Source organism: Pempheris klunzingeri, chromosome 11 (assembly GCF_042242105.1).
Source record: "Pempheris klunzingeri isolate RE-2024b chromosome 11, fPemKlu1.hap1, whole genome shotgun sequence".
Taxonomy (NCBI): domain Eukaryota; kingdom Metazoa; phylum Chordata; class Actinopteri; order Acropomatiformes; family Pempheridae; genus Pempheris; species Pempheris klunzingeri.
In genome coordinates, this window is record NC_092022.1 from 6,376,685 (window position 1) to 6,397,500 (window position 20,816).

Sequence of the window (20,816 nt, forward strand, 5' to 3'; positions counted from 1 at the left end):
TAATACTATAATGAAGTACACCTGTAATAATAGCACCATAGAGGCATGTTTAACCATCCAACTATAACTCTGCCCTGACTGCGTTACACACTTCTCCACGGTTCACCATCTTTTATTAAGTGAATATTACATGTATGTGAATGTATGTTATGGGTGCAAAGCTGTTCTGCTTCTGTTGGATCTGAAATTAGGCTTAAATTGGTTATGTACCATGAGTCGTGTGAGAATTGGCCTTTAGAGAAATCAAAAGTCTTATATTTTCTTGAAACAGAAATGTTTTTTCATGAAGCAGCTAATTAAAAGGCAACTTTGATCAGGCCCTCAGGACTCGTTTCTTATGAAATAAAATTCTGTGCTGTTGCCAAAAACTTGCTGTAAAACAAAGCAAAAAGATTCATGTTTAATAAACCCCTGGTTAAAAGATGATCAACTCTACCTGTACAACTTGTACAAGTAACGTTGATTTCCTGATTGAAATTTGAATATTCAAATTTGATTATACAGTATAAATAATTGATTATCCTTCTTCAGTATATGATTTTGTAAAAGCTCCAGAAAAAGCTGGTGAGTGAGCCTTGAGTTTTAAATATTTCACTACAGTTATATCTTCCCAAAGGTCACGAATGTATCTCTGTGTTCAAACTAATCATGTGTTGCTTGTAATGCCACGTCGCTGCTCTATTCAAATGCTAACAGAGGCTATAATGACGTGAAATACTAAACAAAAGATTGAAGAGTCAAATCTTTTAATTTTGGCCAAACAAACATTTTGTGAGACACAAACAATCTGATTTGAGAGCAGAATCTTCCTCCTACATTGAGCAGTATACAGTACAGAGCTGAGTGTCTTCCTGCCAGCCTTACAGCTGCTGTGGGACATCACAGCAGCGGGGTAGCCATAGCAACACACCACACCGGCAATGTAGCCATAGTAACAACGGAGCAGCCAGACTAGCAGCAGCGGGAGGTGCCAGCTACTCATTTTCCACGTCTCCACTTCCACATCACAATAAGAGCCGGCAGCGCGGTGATGATGTCACACAGCAGCCTCACTTTGGGATCAGGAAGAGGACAGGACGGAGGAAAAAAAAGGGAGGGAGAGCAAAAAAAAAGAGAGAGAGATGAAGAGAGAGGAGAGAAACCCTGTGAGCCTTCTTGCATGTGTGTTTTACAAATGACCTGTGTGGTTTCATGCAGCCGAGTGCGGCGGCTGCAGAGCGACGTCAATACACAGAAGAGCTCGCATTCATCATCCAACAGCCGCAAACAGCCACATCCATCGTTAGCCAATAAAGCTCTCATCCACTGGAAATAAACACCAACAGGGTCACTTAAGGTTTCTCATGGGGAAACTGCTCCTTTTGTGTGACAAATATGAGATTATTACATTTGAATGTGTAAGATTCTTGTTTATTTTCTATCATCTAAGAGATCTGTATCAAATTTGTTCTCTATCCCCATTATAAAGATTCGTATTGGCCTAAAAAGTCAGTGGCCTGTTGGTTGGGCTATATGTGAGTTACGTGATGACAACTGAGCAAACTCTTTTCTCTCATAAAGACCATGTAATGCGGATGTCAAGTGTCATTTCCTTCTTATATGTGTAGCGGCTGAAAGGGAGTAATATTCGGAAAGATTTTGTCGGAAATTCAAGAGATTAAAGTAGTAAATTTACAAGGAGACAGACAAAAAAAATCCTGCTGTTTACCACTTCAATCTCAGAGAAGTTTTTTCTAGCAAATTTGGGATTCAATAATCTAATATCCAATCTTTTTTCTCGTAAAATTCAGATTTTTTGTTCTTATAAATGTACCACTTTCTAAATCAGTATCAGTGCTTTGTAACTTTACACCCTAATCTTGTAAATCTAAGACTTTTGTCAGAATATTAATATTTTATTTTATCATATTATTCTAATTTCTTTCCCACAATGGCCGTGACATGCTGTCATACACAACTGTATCACCATTTAATAGCTAAATCCTAAAAAGATTAATATGCTGGTTTAATGAATAATGAAGCCTTTGTAGAATATTTGGCGTGCAGCTTTAATTCTCCAAGCAATATCAAAAGACAAACCAGTTTATATTTAATATGCTTTGCAGGCGAGTGTTTCACAGAGCCTGGAGGTGCAACATTTACCTCATTTGAAGTTAAGACATAGTCTTTTCAAAGTTTTTCAAACCGCCGCGGCGATATTAGACCAGACGGAGAGGACACATTGGGATTCTGCACACAGCTCGTGTACACGGCTTAATACCTTACACCTGTGGAGCTGCCAGTACTGACAGGGAATATCAATGAATGGCCACATCCAGCGTACTTCATTTATCAACCACACAGCATAAAACTCTCTGAACCATAGATCACTCCAATATCTGTCTTTTGTCTCATCTAATTGCAGAGACAAGGTCAACTGCAGTGTTATAATGAGGAAAAAAAAGCCAGACCACCGAAAAAAAATGACCTGGTGAATATGAAGAATTTCAGCTCCCATACAAGTCCAACACTTGCTCAAGAAAGGGAAGTACTGAAAACAAGTTTGAATTGTACAATGGGGCTTTCATTGATTTTAACAACTAAATTCTATAGTAGCTCAAGAGACATGACAATATGAAATAGTACCATAACAAGAAAGCAAAAGAACCACAAAAAGAACAGATTTGAAGCTGCTGACTGATGACGTTGGGGTTTTGTTTGCCACCGCTCCACACCAGATCGGCTCAATGGAAAGTGCGGCCTTTTCACTTAGCAAAGTGCGAAGCCATTAAATGCAAAGGCACTCAATCCTTTTAAAAAATTTAAATGCCTTTATTGATTTGGCTCCTGGCGAGCTCAGCCGCCTCCAGCCTCCTCGGTGCATCTGCTCGACAGTGAGAAACCAGCAGAGAAACCACAGACAGGCTGAAGCTGCTGCCCAGTCTGCTGAGCAGATTAACAATTATCATGGGAGGTTTAATTCATGTGACACTGGGAAAACTGAGAAATGTCACAGTGAAATGGGGTCGATGTCTGCACTCAAATCCATTATTGTGTAGAAGGAAATTAGACAAACTTGAAATCAGGATAATAACTTGGTTACTTAGGATGTAGTGACACTTGTGTGCAGTTTTCTAAACAGTTTAAATGTGAATTTACGCCTTTTCAGCAACGGCAAATATAGTAGAGTATAGTATAGTATAGTATAGTATAGTATAGTATAGTATAGTATAGTATAGTATAGTATAGTACAGTATAGGTTTTTACCGTTCTTACACACAATGTTTGGTGAACAACCAATCATGAGTGACCAGGAAGTAAAGCTTTGTATTGTACTCCTCAGTCACAGCAAATGTGCTGTTTGCTACTTGATCTACATGATTTCTTGTGGGTCTTTTTCACATCAAACACTCTGACTTGCCATTGTATGAAAAGCACAGGTGTAACTCACAACATTAACAGTGGCTCAGGTCTATTCAAGTGTCCAAGTAGGCCATGACAGTGTGGCAGTCAGTAAACATGCACTGTAACTGAAGCAGCTAAATAGAACTCAGCCATCATCGTCCTTGTTATAAACATCTGTACTTTTTCTGTTGCCAAAATGTTCTTCTTCTGTAAAAATGACCTATTGTGTGAACGTTGTGCTTCCATCTGTAACTGTCCTGTTAAATTTGTCAAAACAGAACTTTTAATGAAACCCTTTGATGAAAGGCCACAACTCTCAGAGAGACAGCCCAGAGTAACCCAGCAAGTATACTAGGGATGAGCCATGATTTTCAAATATTTGAATAGTCGTTACATTGTGAAAAATCTAATAGTTTATGCAACTATCGTCTTGTTTCAGAAATATATTTCTCTGTTGTTTTTACCAGCGTATGGTAGTACGCCCATCGGCAGCAGTAGCTCAATACGGGCGTTGGGATAAAGCAAGGCCTCTGTAAAGATGTGGCCGCAAACAGTCTCTGATTATTCGTCCCATTTCATCCAGTCCTACATTAGTTGGTAGCAGCCTTAGATACACGCTGTGTGCAGCGATTGATTCAAGGTTTGCTTTAATCAAAATGCTTAATTCAAACCAAGTAATAAAGTATGGCAGATTACCGGTTAAATGATCAAATTCTAAAGCCTAAATGGTCTGCCATCGACATCAGGACATCAGGTGTAGCCTAATTTAAACCATGAGCTAAGAGCTACTCAGCATCACAACAACATACATTTAGTGGACACACACACACACACACACACACACACACACACACACACACACACACACACACACAATTATATTTTCATATAAATCAAAGAAGTACTAGACACACAAACACACACGCACACATGACAGCAAAGCACATCTCAAGGGAGCAAAGCTGGATCTATATGGTCCATATAAAAGACGATCAATGGATCATCACACAAACACTTTCAGCTCACATACTCACATACAAGAGGAAAAATACAGCGTATGTATGAATCCAATGTGTGTGTGTGTGTGTGTGTGTTTTATCTCCAGACACAATGGTTCCCAACAGAGACCAGTGGACCCTTTTTAGCAAACCCCAGTTTGTCCCCCACAGGTGAGATAATCTGCACTTCAGCCAGCTTTTCACAGCTGTAGACCTTTCAATGGGTGGAGAGAGAGAGAGAGAGAGAGAGAGAGAGAGAGAGAGAGAGAGAGAGAGAGAGAGAGAGAGAGAGAGAGAGAGAGCACCCTCCCCCCCACCATCCATCTGCCTTATTCTTTCCTCCTGTTTTGTGTACAGCATTGTCCTCCACCAACCGACTCTAAGGTGTCTGCTCACCCGCTGCGTTCTTTTCTTTCTTTATCCTCTTTTCCCTCTCTTTCTTTAGGCCCTTCCACCCATCCTGTTTGGACAAACAGATGCACTGCCTAAAGCGTCCTATCCATCACTGAGTGTATCTACTCTCTATCTAATCTCCATCCCTCTCCCCTTTAAATCAATCCTTTACAACCTCTTCTTCATCCTGTTCTTCATCATTAAATATGGGGAAATGTCACGTGCAGGAACAGTTGGAAAGAAAAACTGAGCTGTTTCTTTCACTACAAGGAGACCAAACTGGACTAAAAAGGATCTTTGCCTTTATATCAATACGGTAAACCCAAATCTAACAGACTGAACACCCACGTACGTACGTGCAGTATATCAGATTAGCCCATTTTGACTGCATACATATAGAATAAATAAATACAGAATTTTAGTGATAATTAAAAGCAGTAATCTTATTAATTTATAGAACAAAAAGCCTCTCTATGAGGGAATTCTTTTTTTACCAAAACCTTTTCAAACAAAACTCAAAAATCCTCGAGGAGGAGGTCTAACCTATAAGCAGCATCCCTCTGCGCTCCTAAAGAGGTGACATTTCAGAGAGGTGAGGTTTACACCTGGCAGGAGCGACGCAGAAGCTGCTAGGAGTCATTTTTACTGGTACTGCATTAGCACTTAAACAAAGTGTCCAGCAGTCAAAGGTGATGATATATTGTGTATTTTAACAGCTTTTAATGGCACTCAGCCAATGGTGAGAAAACATCTTTTTATTACTGCGAGCACATCCATCCATATCTGTAATTCGCTTTGTCTGGTTCGAGACTTGAGACAGAAGATTTGTCAAGTTTCTCAGCTTTATGTGACTATAAATTGAATAACTTGAGCGCTTTGTCTAAATAAAACCAACTTAAGCATCAGACACAGACAAAAGAAAATGTGCTGTTTGTTTTGTTTTCCTCCAGCTGGATCCTGTCCCTGCAGGGTTTCGATCGCTAAATGGTGTAGACACCTTCATCCCTCCCTCTCGTAATCCTTCCATTTATCCATCCACCCTTCTGTCTACCACCTCATCGTCTCCTCTCTCCCCTCCCTCTTGTGTTTTCACCGTGTTATTACTCCCCAGTCACCTCCCAGTGTCTCCATCGGTGACTCCAACAGTCCAGGGCCCTTCAGTACGTGGGGCATCTCAGACACTCTTGTGTTCCAGCTACTGAGGCATGAAATTACCTCTGCACCCCCCCCCCCCCCCCCCCCCCCCACCCCCCCCCCCCACCCCCAGGCTCCTAAAAGATGCCCGACTGTTGAAAGATTTAACACAAATATTGGCAGTGAGGAGAGGGAACATGAGGCAGAGGCAAACACCATGCTAATCATCTGTGCATAAAAGCATCATCGCACTGAAGAGGCGCTGTGTTAGCTCTGTTCTTCCGCTGGGCTCATAAGGGATTGTTGAATTTATCGCAAATATAGTTGATGGTGTATAAATCAGATTGTGTGGCTTTTGTCTCTGAATTTAAAGAGGCAACAGTGCAGGCTGACTCCTGTCTGTGATTTGTGTTGAGACTTGTCCTGTAAAGGAGAACACCTGAAACTAGCGCAGTACAATACTAAAGCCCTGCAGTATACAAGGTGAAAGTGTGCAGCTTTTCTTTAAGGTTGGTGTTTTTAAAGCTAAAAATAACACTAGTTATATTTATACTGTTTAGCAGCACCATTATTATTTAAAATGTTTCATCCCTCGGTCAGTATGCAGTGTGCACTGTCCAGATGAGCCCCTGCAGATGTCTGAGTGCTTTGATACGAAACAGTAGGGATGTATTATGCTTTGGTTTGCCTTTGTACTGCTGTGTGTGTGTGTGTGTGTGTGTGTGTGTGTGTGTGAGACCTCTGTCTGTCCCACCGGTACCAGTGCAGCTCCCGTCGACCCAAAAATGCTACCAGCAATAATCCCTTGGTCTTTTTCCATCCCCATCCTTGTTTGTTCCCTTTTCTTTCGGGTATTTCCCTCCTTTCATGTTTCCCCGTCTCACTTGTTCACTCTTTGTTCTTCTGTGTTCTTCCAGTCTCATCATCTCATCTTCTATCCTTCCATCTTTTCTCTTTTTTAAGATATCACTTTCTCCTTCTTTTTTTTTTCCAAACAGCAGCCAACCTGTCACTCTTACTCCAAATCCATTAAGTCTCTTGTTCTCTTTATCTCTTTCCATTCCTCATTTTCCCATCTGTCAGTCATCGTGGTCTTCCCTGTCTATTGTTCTCTCTCCATATCGGCCCCCTTTACTCTCAATCTCTCTCTTATTGAAACACTCACACTTACATAGCTTAATCACTTACCAAACTTTCTTTTCTTTTATCACTTCTCCCTCTATCAAGCTCTGTTCCATCTCTTTTCTTCAGACTATTTCAGTCTTGCATATTTTCCACCTTAGTATCTCGCTTATCTTTCTCTCTTTGCTTTACACCATCTCTCTCAATCTATGTTCATTACATGTGCTCTACAAATTCTATTACACCATGCAGTTTTCTGAGTATTGACTCCATAACCAGGTTCACTCAGTCCAAGAAAGACTGCCATCATCTCTCAATCTCTCCTTTCCACCAATATTCACTGCTCCCGACTCTTCTTCGTCTCCCAAAACGGAAATAACTTGTCCTCTTCAGATTCTCTTCCTCTCTCACGCGCACATCACCCTGTCTCCGGTGTGGAGTCTTATGTGGTCTGATTTCCCTCTCTGTTCTTCTAAGACCATCTTCACTCTAATCAATCACTCTGACCCAGATAAAGCTAAGTTTAAACCCAGGCTGCTTTGATGCTCTGACCCATTTAACAGTACTTGTGTCCCAGCAGACAACACACTGCTTTCATTGTGTCCCGTTGGCCTGAGATGGACCAGAGGGAAATAACACGGGTGTCATGACCTGCATGCTGCACAACAGCAGATAGGGAGAGAAAGAAGGGACTGGCCAATGAGTGATTGATACTCTGTTTGGATGAATTACATTACTTACAGCACCATTTTGTTTAGAGATTCTGTAACTTTCCTACAATACCTCTCCGTGATCCAGGTTACCTTTTTAAAAAGGTAACACTGAAGATCTTAGGCTGGCATTAAGGACAGCAGGACTGAGAGAAATAAATTATATAATAACTTAGTTCACTTGAAAATTACTCCCCAATTATTCTGATAATCATTTTCAAGCATTTTCTCACCCTTTGAAATAGACTGGTGGTGGTCAACATATGCTGATAGGTAGTGACTATAAATTTGTAAAGAAGTATAAACTAAGAAAAAACAGCCACTGGTTCAGCGGGTTAATTAAGTGCTTAAACATAAACACCCTGGTTTTATCCTCCAATTGTCACACTAACTTTACAGCTTTCCTGACCGTCCATTAACCCCGAATCTCTCTCCTGCTCTCTCTCTCTCTTCTGTAGGACGTCGCACTTGTACATAAAATGCACACATGCATGCAGGAATAAACATAAAGGATCAGTGTAGGCATGAACGCTAACACGCGCTGCAGGCTACACACACACACACACACACGATGCACATGAAAACACTCTGCAAAGTCTCCGGCTACCCTTGCCCCACATCCCTCAACTTGCTCCAAACAATAGGCAGCACTTCCTGAAAGTCAGAAATAACAGGGAACATTTTTCTTCACCAGCAACTAGAGAATAAAAGGGAGAGAGAGAGAGAGAGCAAGGGGGGAGAGAGAGAGTCCAAAATCACTCCCTTGTTTCCTGATACACTACTCCCCTAATACCATAGACTGAATCAAAGAAGTGGACGTTGCCTCTGGGTCTGAAAAGTGAAGCCTGTGTTGAGGAGCTTTTAACCTGCATTCTCTCTAATGGCCAGCAGGGGTTTGATTGCATGGAAGTCAATGAGAAAATGACCCTACTTCTCACTTGGTTTTATTACCTCAGTAAACACTTTCTTATTGAGTTTATGGTCTCAAGCGTTTGTTTCAAGTCTTTTTCAGTACAACACGATGCTCATTTAGTAAATCATGGTCCCATCTGTAGAGAAATAGATGATAAAGTCGGGTATGCTTTAGTTCAGGACGACCTTTTGACTAACCAATCAGAGGCATCATTTCTGGCTTCAAAAAACCCAATGGTGATGGCCATTAAACCAACATGGCGACGCCCATAAAGCCAAACTTGAGATTCATAACAGCGATCCACAAACCAGTGGGTGACGTCACAGCGGCTACGTCCACTTCTTACACACAGTCTGTGCTTACTACTCAATAGTTTTCTCCATGGTGAGCTGTAAACTTAAATTCGGGGATACTTATGAATCATTTCTATGTCAGGTGAAGCGCTGCATTGTGGGATTACAAACTTGCTAACAGGGTTTTGTGGGATCATGTTGGCCGCACTGCATCCAGCTGTCTTAAGATGTCCATGTTTCTGATTAAGTCAGAGGGTGAAATGTGTCCCTAACAGGTGTGATATGGGAGGACTGTGTGAGGGTGAACATAAAAATGTCCACTTTATATATGTAAATGTGCCCAAGCAGACAGAGTGACCTTATCATCCTCAATGGGGCTAACTCTAAATCACTATGCTCTCAAACACACACAGGGAGGGAGAGAGAGAGAGAGAGAGAGAAACTTCTTAAATGACCTTCAAGAAAAACATGGGAATTAAACACATGCAGAGAACAGAAGGGAGAGGGAGTATATATATTTCTACTTGTGAGCAGAAGAACAAAGTACAGAGGCTGAAAATGATAAAGTGAGAGAAAGAAAGAGAGAAAATAGAAAATAGACAATGAAAGAAAAAGAGAGACAGAATGAGAAAAAAAGAATCAGTGAGTGACATGCTGCATTTTTCCCTCCACCCTCCAGCCACTGAGATTTTTTTTTTCCAATTAAGGCCGTTATCTCCTCGACTGCCAGCCCTCCTACCAAGACCCCACATGGTACAGTCCCCCTCTCCACCATCTCTCTTTTCTCTCTCTCTCTCTCAGCCCTAAACTACATAATATCTTTCTCTTTTCTGTCTTTGCTCTCTTTTCTTTTTTCTTTCTTGTCCCTTTCTCAGTGAATACTTCGGGTTCAACCATCCAGCCATCGTGCTTTGTAGCCCTCCGTTTCACATCCCTCCATCTGTCTACCTCTCCGCCTTTCAACCTCTCCATTATTCCTTTGTGTTTGGTCACCTTGAGGCGGTGTGGCCACAGCTGGAATAAAAGCTTTTTTGGTCAACCTCTTCTGCAGTCTATGAACAAAAGACCACCAGGATTCAAGCTGCTAACACAGCAGCAGCATACAGTACTAAGGACCTCCTGCTTTCCACCATGTGAGCGTCTAAAAATGAGGGTCTAATACTTTCTGCCTGGCAGGAGGTACAATAGTGAACTGACTAGTGGAGGTTGATGTGGGGCTGCAAAACACATGCAATATTGTATTTGTTAACACAAAATACAAAATGTTGATGTTCATTTGTGTAGTTTACAGGCTTGTACAAAATGAGAGGCATGTTGTATTGCATAGGACGTCCTGATAAACATCCGGCGGCATAAAATGCAAAGGAAGTTGAAAAGGAAGCAGCTCTTTAAAACTACAGAGCACAGTAAGATAGTGACAATTTACTTAATGCTTAAGTAATCCAAAGGGATTCAATATTTCATTTAAAAATAATAGTTATGTGTAGTAGTGTGTGAATTCTTTTATCTGGTTGCACCAAGAGGGATCATTTATATAGAGTTTAACAAAAACCTCTGCTTCATAAGGAACATGTGGGCGTAGTTTGATCTGATTTGAATGACAGCTTATCTTTTTATTCATCAACATGCAAACACTGACGGGTATCCTGAGCTAGGAAAGCATGAGGAAGTGATCATTTGTATGTTGTCAGATCTTCTGTTAAATTCACTTCAGGTAATGTGAGAAACAAAAAAAATGATACAGCGAGCAGTGGGAAAGGCAGGTGGAACACATTGAATGTAGTTGCCATCCATCCATCCAAGGTCATAGGCCTTCATTAATCCTGCTCATCATCACATCATGTGTACACTGGTCACCTGACCCTCTTTATTCTCCCCTTCGCACCACCATTCATCTATCCACCACATATTCATTCATAAGGCGAAGGGACACAAACAACAGTACGGTCAAACCTGAGCGAAGCATAAACAGAGAAAAATTGAGTGGCACAAAAACTGCGGCTGGTATCGTTTGTCTGTTTATGCTACACACCATGAATCACACGACCACGATGAGGGGAGAACAGAAATGATGAAAAATAAACAAAAACAGGCTCAGAAGCCAGTTTACTCTACATAAAACATGGCAGACAAGAGGAGAGGAGATGTTTTGTCTGGAAATCTTTCTCTTTTTTTCACAACAGACTGCTAAAATTCATGAGCCATCACCCTGCTATTCCATCCTTCAAATCCCGTAAACATCAAACTCGGCGTCATTATCTCTCCCTCCATCCCTTCTATCAATCCTTTCCTGATGACAAGACACCTAGAGAGGACGCACTCTGTCCATCCTCCCCTCTAGTTCTCATAGACACCATCCTCTCCCTCATGTACTTCCTAACCTAGATCCCTCTGTAACTCTAACCCAGTCCTCCCTCCCTCCATCGAATCCGACCTTGCCTCTTTCAAAGGTCAAACAGCTGGAATGGATCGATGGTTTTGGAGAGGAAAGGGAAGACTGCAGCAGAGGAGAAGAGAAGAGAAGAGAAGAGAGAGGGGAAAATGGAGAGGTATGAGTGAGAGGGGGAGTAAAGGCTTTGGAGGAGGGAGAGGGCGAGGAGAGGGGGAGGAAGGGAGGAGGAGAGGGCCAGAGAAGAGATTTTGAAAGAGCGCAGGGAGACGGGATTAAGAAATCCCTGCATCAGCATTCCTCTGGGTCTCTATGGTAGCAGCAGGAGAAGAGGGAGGGAGGGAGGGAGGGAGGGAAGGTGATAATAAATGGAGGGAGAGAGAGATGGAGAGGCCGAGGGAGGTAGGGAGGAGGGATGGGAGAAAAGCAGAGTAGGACAGAGAAAATGAAAAAGAGACAGTACATCTCCCTTCTTGTTGTTTGACTTAACTGTGTTGATTGTCTCCTCTCCCACAGACTGCTGAACAGGGTGTGTGTGAGTGTGTGTGTGTGTTGGTCTAACAATGTGCTAAATATACAGATGCTCTACCAGACAATGTGTTTAGATCACAGCGTGTAGTAAACTAGCATACAGCTTCACAGAAGGTTTTATGTGCATGCAAATATGCCAACATATAAAAACTGTATGTAAACTGTATGCATGAAATCTGCATGTTCAAATCTGATACAGTAACACTAATGTACACTAACATTTCGCTTGCTTAGAGCGAAAGAAACACATAAAGCAGTCCAGCCGTGATTTTCAGTCGTCTTTCTCACCCATGTATGACAGAACAGATATGCTTGTACTTTAAATAGTCCAGCCAGTCTACACAGGCTGCGTAATGGCCATAGACTGTATATAAGATATATGGACGTAGCCACAGTGACATCATCCAGTGATTTGTGGATTTGTCACCATCTCCATTTCACGGGCGACACCATCTTGGTTTTTTTTGGAACCAGAAGCCACGTTTGTTCCACAAAGACCACCTCTGATTGGCTAGAGACAGCATAGTCCCGCCCTAAAGCATACCCTACTTTATCGTCTGTTTTCCTCTAAACGGGAACATTATTTACTACATGAACATGATGCTGTATTGAAGAAATCTTGAAACTATCGATTGAGACCATAAACATATAAGGAAAATGTTAACTGAGGTAATGAATCAAGTGAGAAATAGGGTCATTTTCCCACAGACTTCTATACAACCAGAAGTAGCGCCCTGCTGGCTGAGAGAATGCAGGTTTAAAACACTTCCGCATTAGCTTCACTTTGCAGACCTGGAGGCTACATTCACTTCTGTATACTTACTTATACTGTATACTTCTGGCTTTTTACCCATGCTTTTTTTTTACATGCGTAACAACAGCGATTGTGTGTTGGGCTCTGACGGCCACCAAAATGCAAATGACCAACCCTCCATGTTGTGACTGCTCACTGTTTGCCTCCTGTGTAGACACAATATTAGGAACCCTATCTTACTGTGTTTTGTACATAATGATGGCAAATTGATTAATTCTATTTAGTAAAATGTATGTTTCTGTCTAATTTGTGCACCTAGATGGCACCAGCCTTGTCGCATGGTGATCTACACCTAAATGTTCCTATTTTTAGCCTTATAACCTTTAGTTCACATCGTAACTAGGTGGTAAAAAGCAGCTGATGTTAGCATAAGAACACAAATGCTGGTATACACAAGTAGCTAAAAATGTGCTACAGCTGTAGCTGTTATTGGCTGCAACTGAAGTAAAAGTTAAATAGCAGCTTAAAAACATGCAGATTCATTTGAGAGAGCTGAAGATTTTGGATTTTATAATTGGCAACAACTTACACATTGTTAGAATACACTAGCGTGGAAATAATCAGCAACATGTTTAGTTCTGTCGTGAAAAGGTTACATTTCTAGATAAACTGTAGCTGCTTCTGTTTGTTTTTAATTGATATTATTGGAACTCCCTCTCTTTCTGTTTTTGTGCATGATGCATTAACACTGTTCAGTTTGCAGAAAATAATCCCTCTCCCGTTCCCAGTAAAATATCGATGCCCTGCAGCAGCAGCACAATAAAGGTCTCGCCAGTACAGCGCGTAGCTCTGCTTTGTGAAGAACATCGATAACAGTACAGACTGGAGCCTGCAGCCGCCACCAGGACATGATCAATAATTCACAAACCTCCTTTACACCTGCGAATCACCACAGTCTTCATTGTCTGGGTGTTCTTCGTGTCTCTGCGGTTAAATGCCTTTTTGCCCGGTTAGTTCAACCGTTTACACACCCGTCACCATGTCCTTGCAGCTTGGAGTCCCTCTCTAAAGAGCCGTTGTTTTTTTTTTAATCTCTTCATCAGTTTTTCAGTTTCTAGGCCGTATTTGGATTCTTCTGTTCATACTATGATATCAAAAGATGAGACAGATGAGTGAGACATTCCTGTGTGGATGAGCTGAATCATATCGGCTATGTGAAGAATTCCCTTCACTGCAGGGTTAGCATATCTCAACACACCAGACCTAAACACAGCTTATGAAACCATGACAGTCAGACTGTTAGCAAACAACTAGAGAACCCGTCAGTATGGCAGTCATCTGGCTGATATGTCGGATGGAAATTACATCGACTCGTACTGTTCACATAAGTATCTACAGAAGGTCTTTGTTTCCTCTTCTGTACATTTCTGAGGGAAATTCAACACTTCAATAAATCTGATATGTTGATTGAATTATTTTGCACTGCAAAAAAGGCATTCAGGGTTCTGCAAGTTAAAGTCGTGTCGATTCTCTGAACAGACATTATTAGGTGTTCTGTGTATGTTATGGAATTCAAGACATGGATTAACACTGAATCATCAGCAAAAGATGTGTTGGCAACTGTGTTGGAAAATTTCATTCAAAAGTCAAACCAAGTTCAAGTACACAGAAATCTAAGAAAAGAAGTCAACTACAACTCCCAGGGAGCACTTTGTTAAGAAACATCAAACTACCTACCTTAAAATTCTGTTTCATCCAAGCTAACTTTGAAGATTATGCTTTGTAGAAAATCAGTATTCAGCTGTTTAAATCCCATCTACAACAACAATGAATTAGTTTTTAGAGTGTTTAGGGCCTACAGCCTGCCAAACTGATGAAAAAAAACCAACATAACACACAACATAAATCTATATCACTGTTAAATTATCCAGGAGCCTCCAGTGTTTCTATGTTGAGGAACATTGAGGATTTCATTAAAAAACTCGAGGGAATGGAGTAGGGAAAAACACCAGCAAAGCAAATACAGAACATGAAAAAATCAACTGGCTGATAAGAGGTAGATCATTTCAGCCTCTTTTCCCATTAAAATCCTTTCAAACGGAGCATGTTAAGTGCCTGCTGGTATCTGCAGTCTCATTCTTTAGGTCAGTGCCCAAAGCTTGTATGTGTAGGTGATGGTTCGGGATGAAAGTTTAATGGTAAATTCAATTTGGTGAAAGACCCACGTCAGTGCAGATGCTGCACCAGTCTGCTTCACACTCATCATTAGAGAACAAGAAAGGCATTAAAGCAGCATGCTTTCACCTCTCCACTCATCCAGTTAGCTTAGGCAAATGAAAAAAGTCGATATCAGGAAACATTGAGCGACCCTGCCAGCTGTCTTCCCAGCTATCCACTACAACAAACTGGCAATTGTATCGAAAAAATATAGAGTCAAGCCAGACAGCAGCAGACAGACCCAGATCCCCTGCCAGCGACCCAGCCATCCATCCAACCCTGACCCACATCAGGGGCCTGGTCCTGGGCCAAGGCCATGACCATCAGCCCATCAGACACTGAGGGAAAGAAACAATGAGTAGAGGCAGGAGAGACAGAAAGAAACGGGTGGAAAGATGGGGCCGCATTTTACGCTTTTCACTCAGATTAGAGTGCTCAGAAGGAGGCCTTCAGGAGACAGCAAAGAGGTCATTTTTGCATAACTGGATGCAACATCAATTTATATTTACTTATTTTCTCTTTAGAAGGAGTGCAACGCCAACTTTGTTTTGTTTTGTTTATTCCACTTCAGCTGGCCCTGACATCAAATTTTCTTCTCACTTTTCATTGCAGCGCTTTATTGGCTACACTTGGAGTAACAAAAAAGTCCCTGGAGTGGCAGCAGAGAGGCAGAAATGAAGTCAACACGAGATGAGAACAGAGATGGGCTCTCTGGCGATCCCAGGCAAACTGAGCACAGTAAACATTATTTTCCTTGACAGGGTCAAAAGGACGGCGGTCTAAATAAGGATCTGCCTGAACCTCAATGTTTAGCTGTAATTTTCAGCTTGGTCCAAACTCAAAAAGATAGTTTCATCTGAATTTTGAGTATTGTAACCTTCAAAAGAGTTTATTAGAACAGCAGGGACTTGGATGACATAACTATATGCTGTTTATTGTGAGTATTACGTCTCATTTCATACTGGCACTCAGAAATCTCTGGCAATTAAGAAGAAGAAAAACTAGAAACCAACCAGTTCTGGTCAACGATACATGTGCACTGGCCTTTCAGCTGCACCAAAAAATGTACATATTTATCAACCGTCATGCCAACCGCCAACAAACAGCATTTATCCCATTCAGTGAGCCAACTAGCCCTGTTGAGCCCAGGATGGCCTCTGCTGGCCTGGCTCCATCCAGCACACGTCTGATCTTACCTTGTCAATCTCCTGCTGCAGGACCTGTTTGGCGACCTCCAGGTCCTGCAGTCGGACCCTCAGCTCCTCGTTCTCCTGCTCCAGACGACTCCTCTTCTTCTCCACGCTGTCCAGCTGGCTGTGGAGACGGATGGACACGTCCTTCGCCACCTGAGAGGGTGAAGAGGGAAGGATGGAGGAAGAGGAGTTTAGTTTTAGTGCATCTAAAATATGCACAGAGAGAGAGATTACATGCAAGTCTTGTTCTTCCGTCTAAGATCACTATAATAAATGTATTTTCTCAATCATCTAACCTTTAAACTGTCATCATAGGATATTGCACAGGAGATTACTTTTTATGTCACTAATCTGTGCTCAGGACCTTGGTTCTGTTGCTGTTCATTTTCAAGTGTCGGATATGTTCAAGGAATGCCCCCAGATAAATGCTGGTTATTCTAGCGGAGTCTACAAAATGTGTCATCTCTATCAGTAGGAACTTCTTCTTTTAATCTAATGAAGCCAAAAGATAATTAATACCAATCTGGCAGAAGCTGATCTTTTATACATAATGTGATCATATGGAACCCCTCATGTTTTTCCATGAGGGGTTTTATTCATTAAAAGTTTCTAAGGTCAAACTAGGACAAAGTCAAACAGCACAACAGGATACAAAAAGCAACAGTAAAATGCTCCCGTCTGATACATATCAGATACAAGCAAGTTAAAAAACAGCAGTGCCAACTATAGCCCAAGATCTTCAAATGTCTTGTCTTTTGTCCAGCCAACAGGAAGTTATTCATTTTATGATGATATAAAATCAACCAATCCTCACAAATAAGAAGAAACTGGAACATGGGAATTTAAGGCATTTTTGCTAAATATCTAATGGAAATACATGAACTTGATATCAACCTTCTCATCTGACTCTCGACAAGGACGTGAATAAGGTTACCACATAACAGCAGATAATATGCCAGAGTGGAAACAAATACATCACTCCACAGATGTCCACCCACTGTATCACGGCCTGTCAGGGCTAGGGTTATTGAAAATGATGAACTTAAAAAGGATAACAGAGAAGTGTGGATAAAAGTGGTCATTTTCTTTTATAAATGTTCATTTTAACTTCAAAATGATTGCTTTGGCTCCACTGATACTAAATATGAGGGTTTTTATTCTAAAAGGTTGTATTAGATTTGATGAAATGAAACTTTAATGATTCCCGTTGGGAGCTGAGTAAATGGATGAATCCAGTTTTAGAGAAAAAAGCTTGTGTTAAATCACTCAACAGCTCACAAATGTACTTAAACTCCATTAACCTCAATACTGATTTAATCTAGTTGGAGAGGATTTGGTATCATGATGACTGAAGACTTTTGTGTTGACAGGTTTAACTTCTCTGTTAACAATTGGTGGTTGTAGGGCTTATTTATATACTCAAAAGTGTTCTGTTCTTTGATTTGGTAGTACCTGAAAAAGGATGCAAGGGTTTCAAACCCCAGACCACCAGAATCTCATAGAACACGTAATTCTGCTGTAGTGCTGCTCTGCAATGTAATGCCCTGTCTATAAGGACCGAGGGGAAGGGTCTGTCCATTCAAAGCACAGGTGATCACAGACTTTTCTGTGTCCAAATGACTTTAACTGTGTGGTACAGTCACCTAACATGTCATTTTTCCATGTGTTTATTTTATTATATTACAAATGTTATATGTGAGAGAGAAGGTTTATCTAACTTTGTAATTATATGTAAGCGGCTGTGTGCATGTGTGTTTTATCAATACTGTGAGTGTGTGTGTGTGTGTGTGTGTGTGTGTGTGTGTTGTATCCACATGGTTCACACTTGCACAATTGGTGTCTCACTGTTCAACTGCAAAATCTTTCATAACACAATTTGTAACGCATTCATTGTGTGTATTTACTGTGTGTTTATATGAATGTGTGTTTGTGCGTCTATGCATCTGCATCTTTGCGTGTGTGTGTGTCTTTGGTGTGTGTGTGTGTGTGTTTGAACCAGTGCCAGTGTGCAGCTGAGTCCCACAATGCCCTTCTGTACTGCCCACTCTCACTCAACTCAACGGCTTTCTGAGCTCCACCACGCTCCAATTTTAATGTGTGTGCGTATTGTGCAGACTGTGTATTTCTTCTTCTGCTGTGTTACGCTGTCATTCCGATTCTCTCTCGTTTCAATAGCTCCTACTAGTTCCCCTTGTACCTGAGATTTCTTAACCAGTGTCTCATCTCATTCTAGGTTCTTTCATCCAATTATTTTTATTTCATTTTAATTATTGTATTCAATCGTCACTCATCTTCTTTTCATCTTTTACACCTGTTTTAATGTGTTATGGTTTGATTTACAAATATAGAGTAGAAAAGTGTCATTTTGCCACTCGCTGTCATATATGATTCAACAGAAACCCAGTTCATAAAGGCCTTTCCATTTGCTGGTCAAAACATGCACCTTCCTGCTGCTAATACTGTCAATGCAAATACTGACAGCAGTATTTTGGCAGTCAGCACAGAACAAATTTCTGTTTCTTCAAAGGCTATTTCAGCCAGTTCAATAAACCTTCAGCGGTTAGTAGGCAGGAGTCCTTTTAATTATGACCGCGATCATTCCCTAAACGTAACAAAGTACTTTCCATATCCCTGAACAAGATGTTTTTGTGCCTAAACCTCATCATCAGTGTTTGTGTATTCAAGCACAGAGGAGTTAATGTGTCGTGGCTGAAAAGCTCCCGGCGCTTTATGAGGATTGATTCGGATGGAAAAAGTGATTGATTAACACTGTGTGCTTCATTTTGATTGGAAAGAAAAAAGCGTTTATTAATGGGATGTTTTCACCACCACAGGTTTATGGGTCTTTGTCTCCCCTCCTCCTCCTCCCTCTTTTCCTCCTCCTCCTCCTCTCCTCAATTCTATAAAGTCCTCCTCCTCAACACTCCTTTGTCAAGCTTTGACTGCTAATAAATGCTGTATTGTTCTACTATGGTAAAGGGAAACGTGAAGGAATTTACATCCATTGAAGCTGTGGTTCTACCCAGCAACAGAGATATAGGATGTAATTAGCATTCAGTGAAGGGTGCTGCCGAGCTGCGTGAGACAGTGCATGTGGGAATGCGTGCGCGCGTACATGTATGTGTTAAAGAGAAAGTGTGTGTGTGTGCAGGGAGTAGGAATAAACATCAAACCTCCAGAAGCAAAGAGAGCAAAGATTTCTCAACTGTTCCTTTACTGACACACAGCAAAATACACAAACACACAAACACACGCCGGCCACAGGGCAAACAGTAATATCATTCAACATGTGGCCGTTAGTCATCAAATAGATCTCTTTCTTGCACACTGCGCACAGTTGTGTGTTTGATTTTGCTCAACAACCAGATTCTTGTTCCTCCTGTTATCCAGCGTCTCTGCGCACACACACACACACACACACACACGCACACACACACACACACACACACTCACACATACTTTACTGGCTGTATGTAAAACCGCTGTGATATAATCTACAGGGAGGGAAGTCCTCACAAAGATGACTGTTATCAAAACACAACAGCTGTGGGTGTGTGTGTGTATTTGTGAGGATGAAACTGAGTTTTGAACTTAAATTAAAGGAAGTTCTGTGCAGTCCCCACCTGCTGAGAAGGCTTTTGTATTAGGATTGAGATTAGATAAATGAAGGTTAGGTAAAGGTTGTTGTACACGTATAAATCTGTGGCTTGGAAAGGTCTTATGTTAGTGAAGATCCTCCCAAGAAGACAGAAGTACACGTGTGTTTATCTTGAGGAAGATGATCAAATATTGAATTATAAAAATCACAGAAAACTACATTTAAAGACAGAAAAACTTTACTTCACTCCCAACCCTGAAAAAACAGACCTGTCATGTTCCAAAGAGGGAAACAGCTTGCCACGCTCATTCTTAGTGTTTCAGTGGCTGGTTTGCTTGCTAACAAGAAGCAACATGTACTGAAAACCAATGTGGAAATCTTGTAAGGTGTGTTTGTCCACTTTGGTTGAGGATGCGCTTTGCTTGGCAGGAAGCAGGAAGACACTGCTAACCTCTGTCAGTGTTTCTACTGAACTTACAGAGGAGGAACTGAATGATTTCTTTATCCAGAAACTGGCAAGCTGCCAAACAAGCACATTTCCTAAAATGCAAAGGAATCCTTTAATGTAAGGAACATTTTATCTATTTCTATAAAGACAGTAATCTCATTGGAGCCGTGGGCGGCGGCAGCACAGCACCTGGGGAAAACTGACAGAAGAACTCCTAACACCTACTGAAACATTCATGCCTTTTGGTGTGGGAGGAAACATGCAAACCTGAGAAGGGCTTTAGTCAGCCCTGATGGGGTTTCAGATCAGGACCTTTCCTGCTATGAGGCATAAAGCCACTTGAAAAGCTAAGCAGGAGATCCCTTTGTTGTTTTAAAATGTAATTTGTGGCTGAAAGCATTTCGAATCAGTCCGCCATGTTAATGTTTGTTTCTAATTTACAAGAGGACATTAACATCTTTATAGTTTAATCCATGTTGGAGCCACAGTTTTACTTATGGATGCTCTTGCACTTAGCTTTTTTGTCTATCTGAGAGAATTTTAGCGTCCTGCTGTGCGGCGTAGCCATTATGCTGTCAAGTAAAGTAAGAAAATAACAATTTTTACTGATGCAGCATCTGACAGAAACACTCTTCCAGCACTCAGATCCGCATGTTGTTTATCACATCACATCATGTTGAGGAACGATGACTCCACTGAAACTGAAAAAGAGGATTTACAATCAACCTTGCAGGTGACT

At 41.3% G+C, this 20,816-nt stretch overlaps 1 protein-coding gene across 1 annotated transcript in view; it reads right to left on the reverse strand.

Moving 5' to 3' along the window:
- mtcl2 (microtubule crosslinking factor 2) overlaps positions 1–20,816 on the reverse strand; it is an 87,240-nt gene that overhangs the window by 53,128 nt on the left and 13,296 nt on the right. The window contains exon 4 of the mRNA XM_070839614.1: positions 16,035–16,184. Coding sequence (XP_070695715.1) covers positions 16,035–16,184 — 150 coding nt within the window. The remainder of the gene's footprint in view (positions 1–16,034; positions 16,185–20,816) is intronic.